Genomic DNA, 7,381 nt, shown 5'->3' on the forward strand with positions numbered 1-7,381 from the left:
ACGTGTCACCTGCACGCAACGGCCACGCTCGAAATGGTGTCTTTTATGTGCCACCCGCACAAGCCAGTCCAGGGGCACTGGCAACGATCTCGCTCGAAAATCCTACAGGAGCCAGTCAGGCAGTACTGGCAACGGCCACGCTCAAAATGGTGCATCTCATGTGCCACCCGCACAAGAGCCAGTCCAGGGGCACTATATATATATATATATATATATATATATATTCGACAGGCTTCTTTCAGTTTCCATCTAGCAAATCCACTCACATGGCTTTGGTCAGCCTGAGGCTATAGTAGAAGACACTTGCCTAAGGTGCCACACAGTGGAACTAAACCCAGAACCATGTGATTGGTAAGCAAGCTACTAACCACACAGCCACTCCTGCGCCTAATGACTTATTGATCATCTTGTCATTAAAACATTGCAACTTTGTGTATGCATTTTGTCTTGTGGACTTGGGTCTCTCCATTACTTTTCATTTTCTAACCGTTTGTTTTATTCACAGCCCTGTGGAGTTGATTATGAACTAAAGACTTATGTAGCTGACCATGTGGATGAAAAACCACATAAACGGTAAGTACTAATTTGATATGGAGTGCGTGTCTAAAGAAATTCAGCTTGATGGAGCTTATTCCAATCTCATTTACATCTACTATAAATAGTGAAATAAGTCCTAGCACATTGTAACCATGATAGCATTGCAAATAAATGAAACATTCATTATTTTTCTCAGTGCTACTCCTGCTTACAGTAGTACCTTGTTCTTACTCTGTGGCATGTATTTACAGTTAATCTGAGTTAATGTCTTGACTGTGAACACTACGTATTACCAGTAACAGAATATGAACTGTTAACCTTTCACCTGCTTTTCCTGTACATTATTGACTGTCATCAGACTAATATAGTTGTTTAATATGAATCCAGCAGTCAGCTATCTATACCCTTTCTTTATGTCCAGTTATAAGTTTCTTATTGGATTCTTTTATAGAAGTTTGTTGAAAGTTACCATGGAAATCTCTTACTGGCATCTTCTAAAGATGAATTGAATTTGGTATATGGGGAAAAAAAAGAAAAGGAGAATTGAAATGTTTCCTTACTAATCTCAAACTTGAATTTTAGTTACAAAAGTCAAAGACAAGTTCTCTTAACATTAATAGGTTTCTTCCATATTCTAGAAAATGATGACTTCTATGTCATCATTTTCATGCACCTTATTCCATAGTCTTAGATGTTACTAGAGTTCCATTTCTTGTTTTGTGGGGTCTTTTGTTTCTTTTGTGATGACCAAACAGCATCTTGTTGTGAGCATGTTATTATGTTTAAGCATATGAAACAGAGATAGAGACAAATCAACTTCAGTATTTGACCGGTGCATTCATTTTTTTTTTATCAAACTCAGAAATAAAGGCAAAGTTGACCTTATGAGGAATTGAACTCAAAATACAAGAGACAAAGACAAAAACCACAAGCCATTTTGTCTGATGTTCTTGCAATTTTGCCAATTAGCTGTCTTCCAGATCAAACTAGTTATGAAAAAATAAAACTTAGTTTAGTACTCTTCCCGTCTTTCTAACACCATTGTCATTTGTATTGTTCAACCCTTTAGCATTTAAACCAGCCATATGAAGCCAAAATACTGTACCTGTTTTATATTCATACCAACTAGATCTAGCTTCTCACACCTAACCTACAATGTTAGTCTAAAAATAAACAGTCACATCATCAAAATCTCAAAGTTACATAATTAATTCAAAATAATGGGAATAAATAAAAATTACATTTGATAGAATAAACTGAATGCTAAATGATTAATATTGATTTCTAACATCGGTACAAGACCTGAAATTTTCGTAGGAAGTATATTATTAATTAAATCAACTCCAGTACTTGACTGGAACTTTATTATTTGAAATTAAGAAATAAAATCAGAAAACTAAACTAACTGAAACTAGAGCAGCATGTCTGGAACCAGTTGGTGTATGAAGGTATTGGAGTGTTGCGGTTTGTAGCCTTTCCAATTAAATTATTTGTAGTTTTAAAGCAAATTATTAAAATTTGCATGAAAATATGAGACAAGTTTAAATAGCCCTCCTCTGCATTTCTTTCTCTCTCTCAGACGCACACACAAACATAATGATATATGTATACCTCACATTCTACGTGCATAGAAATACATACATGTGTATATCTCTCCTTCTACATGTGTTTGTGTGTGTGTGAAGTTTCTAGTTCTGAAAAGCATGTGGAAATGAAAACCAGTGTATTACCAAAATTTACAACAGAATGTAGCCATCAAATTTCTGCAGATTACACCCAAAATTTATCACCCAAATCCTAAGCTTTCCCTGTTGGCTATAAACTGTTCATTTATATTGCCTCATTAAATCTAATGTTCCCTAAAGACTTTCAGCTGCTTTCCTTCTCTTTATTAGAAACTTTCAGTCTACTATCATCTCTAACTATATACACATACGAAGAGGAAGCACAGAAGTACTCTATCATCACGTCATCTTCCAATGAAAATCTGACAATCTGATCATTCAACAATTCTAAAACAAATATTTTCTATTAGAATAAAATTGTATCACCCCATACCTTTATCACCCTATTGACTTGACAGATCCTCCCTTGCAAAGATGTGAGAACTCAGTAACCAATCCCAGCACTCTCACCTGGAATTTGTATTCTTAACACTCCAAGCACCAGAAGCTGCAGACTTCTATAAAGCCCTATTACTCAACTCCATGGAATATTACATCTATATCTAGCACTTGGGACAACATTTAGATGAAAGTCATTTGCTTGCTTGGTATACTTTCTTCACTTGGTAGAGAGTTGGACAAAATGTGTTGCTGTGGTTAGTTACATCCCTTTACATTCCAAGTTCTAATTCCACCAAAGTCAGCTTCACCTTTACTCTTTTCAGGGTTTATAAACTACCAGTCAGATATAATATACTATACCATCCCCAAGAATCTTTGTCTTGATGCCTATGTTAGAAATTGATAGTCTTCCTTCATTGAAAATTTCCAATTTTTAGTTCAATGTGATGGTATACCTTCTTATATATTTATATTTTATTTCCTATATAGAACATCATTCAATCCTTGTATCTATCTTTACCAATAAATATAAATACCCTTTCTATAATTACCCTTACTGCTACAACAGAGCCTGCCTCTCAGTACTTGACTGCTGCAACATTTCCACATAAACCATCTCATTACTTCTGCAGCTCTGTTTCTCATTCCTTAAATTATATTTCTTTCCCCAAACCCCACATTGAACATTACACACAGTCTCTCTGCCTATTCTCTATAGAACTGTCTTTTCTGTCATATATTCTTGCAATATATAAACTAAATTCCATTAATCTTAGACCTTTATTTCCTTCCTGAATAGTGTCTTTTAAAATTATACCTGGGAGAAAAGTTGTATTAATAACAAAATCTCAATAAATTGTGATAATCATATTGCTTTCTCTGCCAGCAGCTTTGACACTAAACAAGCAAACATTGAAATGATAAATTCAACTATTCTTTCTGATGTCAGCTCAATAAAGATAAATGTGAAAGAGGATATATGTTGGTATGCAGTGGGAGGAAGTAATGACTGTTTCATCTTTAGTTATCTCAACTAATCTCTACTTCATGAACATGTTTGCTTTTATTTCCTATACAGATCATCGATAACCTACCAATCTTTGTCTCAATCCTTACCAATAAATATAAATAACCTTTCTTCCTCAAACCTGCAAGCTTAAGTGAGAAAAAAACGTTTTTTGTTTTCATCATTATGAGGAAATGGAAACATTTTTCTTTTGTTATATGCAGCATAAAATCCAATAAAAATAACAAGCAAAAGGAATGTTATTAATACATTAAGCTAAAAAGGTAAGAGTTAGAAAAGTGTATCCAACTGTTATCCATCTGTTTTAATATAAAACAAACGAAAAAAAAAGGAGTGATGCCCACCAATTTCATGGAGGAAAAATGATCAAATGACACAAAAGAATATACATGGAACATTATATTAAACAATGAGAAATAGAACACCATAGTATAAACATTATATTTTATTTGAGAGTAAACAGGGGTATGTTATCTATCTGAAAATATTATCATCACTTTCTGTTATCCATCTGAATATCAATTTATTGTAAACCAAACAGGAGGCTGATTTTTCAATCAGATCTAGTGTATTATGATACTTATTTTATGGGGCGTTGAAAGATAAAAGAAATAGTGAAATCCAGCAGAATTTAAACCCAATAGTTATGATATATCAAACTAGATACTGCTTTGACAACCCTCACCATCAAAATATCAGTTTAATTTCATACTACTTCACTTCATTAATCAAATTCAAAGTTTCGAGATGGTTTTTTTCCATATTACTTTGACCATAATTTAGACATGTTATGTAATATTTTCTAAGCACACACACACAATCAAAACAAATGATCACCAGAGAATATATTCTATAGCATATGAAAAAATCAATATTTTAAATATCTTGTATATTAACTGGACATTGAAATCTATACATGCAAAAATTTAGTAATCTACATCCAGCTGGTTACTTTTAAATATCATCATAATGTAACTGAAAAAAGAATGTTGACATTAGGTTATGTTTGTAATATTTCAGTTGTATGGCAAAAAAAAGGGGAGGTGTTTGTTCTTGCCTGTGCAAATATGCATTATTAGTCACAAGTCATAACAAGACATTTGTCAGCGAAGGAAAAGTTGATCTGAATGAATAAATTATAATATCCAAGACAAAACTGGAGTGGAAGGCTGTTAGAATTCCTAAAAAAACTTGTTTACAAAGTTATAACAATATTTCACTGAATCTCGATTCTCACAGAAGCTGTTTGTTGATTGCCTGATACTGCTTTTTCAAGAACTATTCAAATTCACACAAATTCTTAAAGAAATTTTTCATCATCTCCTGCCATCAAGAACAAAGGTTCTGTTCTTATCATCTGTTAATCAACTTCAAACTGCTGTCACTTTTTGTATTAAGAACAATATCCACTGTATAAGGATTCTTTGTCTTTTCAGTTTTCTGTAGCCATTTTATTTTCATTATTTTAATGCCAACAGTATTAATGGTTTCTTGCAGAACCAGCAGTAATAATAGCAGATAAAAGGGAATATTCTTTGTTGTACTCAATCCATTGTGATTGTCTTCATTATCTTTTTTTTTTTTTTTTTGAAATTTATTTTGTTTAAAATCTGCTGCTGCAGGAAGTTCTTTTCAGAACAATTTTTTAAAAAAACATGTGTGTACTTATACATGCAAACACAATTTGTTTGCTTACTATGAATTTAGTCGTGAATTTTGTCAGTTATGATGTTGATCTTGAAAACATTTACTTTCTCTCTCTCTCTCTCTCTCTCTCTCTCTCTCTCTCTCTCTCTCTCCTCTTGTTCCCTATTTCTCATCTTTCTTTTTTGTCCATCTTGCCCCCCTCTCTCTCTCTCTCACACACTCACAGTACAAAAATATATTTAAGAAAAGGTTCTTTCCGGTCTTATTACACAGTTTGCTTTGTGTCTTTTCCTTCTCTCCTGGAACAGAGGGCTGCATCTATGGTCTCTACTGGTCTACCAACACTAGTGAAATAATGCAGTTGATATTCTTGAATAATTGCAAGAAAATCATGACCAGGAAGAGAATTCCAGAATGTTTCTGATCCAGAGAAGAACTGGATATAGTGATCTGTAGTGGGCCTTCAAATGTAGACTCAACACAGGTGACTAGAGGAAGAGAGGCAAGTAGATCAGTCAGTGCTGAGGAACTGAACCTCCTGTAGTAGTGGTTGAAGAAGCAGAATGTGTAGACAGCATGTCTGTTGGTCAAACTTTGTGCCTATCTCAGTTGAGTAGCCTTTTAATGGATGTGGTCAAACCTCCAAGTTAGTCCTAATTAGCCATGGCTACGTTCAAAGTCATTCAAACCGTAGCAACCCCATCTTTTTTTTCCAGCTGAATTTACATTATGTAAATTATGTAATGCATTCTACTTTAAGATAGAATGTAATTATAGGTGATTTGGCTGCTATTTCTAGCAGAGCAGGTGAACACATTGAACCCCCACCCCATCTCATCCTTGATAGCTTGTCTGATGACCACAACTCTTTGAATTTTAATAATAATACCTACAGACAGATATCAGGGACTGCAATGGGTACTAAAGTTGCCCCAACTTATGCCTACCTAGAATTACAAATCTATAAACAATCCAAATCAAAATACAGCCTGTCTTTCCACAAATACCTCTTGGAGAATTGGAAACGCTACTTGGATGACTGCCTCATCCTATTGTCCCACACACTCGACCAACTCAATGATTTCAAAAATTTAATCAACAGTGTCAACAACCATATCCAATTTACAATTACAAGACCAACTTCCTCTTCTTGACATTTATTATAAAAAAAAAGGCACCAACATTGAAACTGATATCCACTGATATCCACTACAAACCAACTGATTCACCTCCAGTCACCCAAAGCACACGAAAACAAACATCCCCCTCAACCTAACGAGAAGAATCTATGCAATTGTCTCAAATTATAGAACGTGAAATAAAAGATTCCAAGAACTAAAGGCAATTCTTCTAGAAAGACATTACCAAGCATCATTAGTTGACAAAGGAATAGAACAGACCAAGACTTACGAAAACTGAAACACACACAAGGTACATTAAATATTCTCCCATATCTCTCAATACACAATCCAAGAAATGCAGAAGCTTACATAATTATATACAAGAACATCCCACTACTGAGTCAAGATCCATGTCTAAAAAAAGCACTCGAAACCCATAAAATAATAAAAAGCAAGAGACAACCCAAATCCCTAAAAAACCTACTCACCAATGCAAAATTACCCAACACAAGCCCACCACCCACCATCAAAAGATGTGGTCGTTCTAACTGCAGGACTTGCATCCACCTCATTGAAGGAAAAATATACAAATTCCAGTCGGGACACACTTTTGTCGTAAAAAATAACTTCACCTGTGCATCAAAGAATTTACTTTATGCCATAAGGTGTGAAGGGTGCCACAAAAATTACATAGGGCAAATGAGTCTTACCTTCAGAGAAAGGATGACAGTCCACTGCCAACAATTGAGGGATCCCACCAGAAGACAGATACTACTTAGTGATCATTTAGATCTCTGTGCACAAAACAAGTCCCCCAAATTCCTAGATTTCCCACTATACCAATACCCAGACAACACCACTGACCAAGCACGAATAAATAGGGAAAATAATCTTATTCAAAAATACAGACCACAACTCAACATACTCTAATATACCCACCAGGTACACACACACACACACACACACACACACACACACACACA

General features: G+C 34.5%; 1 protein-coding gene across 3 annotated transcripts in view; it reads left to right on the plus strand.

Moving 5' to 3' along the window:
- Positions 1–7,381, plus strand: part of LOC106869179 (beta-arrestin-1) — a 275,729-nt gene that overhangs the window by 248,647 nt on the left and 19,701 nt on the right. For all 3 annotated transcript variants that reach the window (XM_052968277.1, XM_052968278.1, XM_052968276.1), the window contains exon 6: positions 506–573. In XM_052968277.1, the coding sequence (XP_052824237.1) occupies positions 506–573 (68 nt within the window). The remainder of the gene's footprint in view (positions 1–505; positions 574–7,381) is intronic.

Source organism: Octopus bimaculoides, chromosome 5 (genome assembly GCF_001194135.2).
Source record: "Octopus bimaculoides isolate UCB-OBI-ISO-001 chromosome 5, ASM119413v2, whole genome shotgun sequence".
Lineage (NCBI taxonomy): Eukaryota > Metazoa > Mollusca > Cephalopoda > Octopoda > Octopodidae > Octopus > Octopus bimaculoides.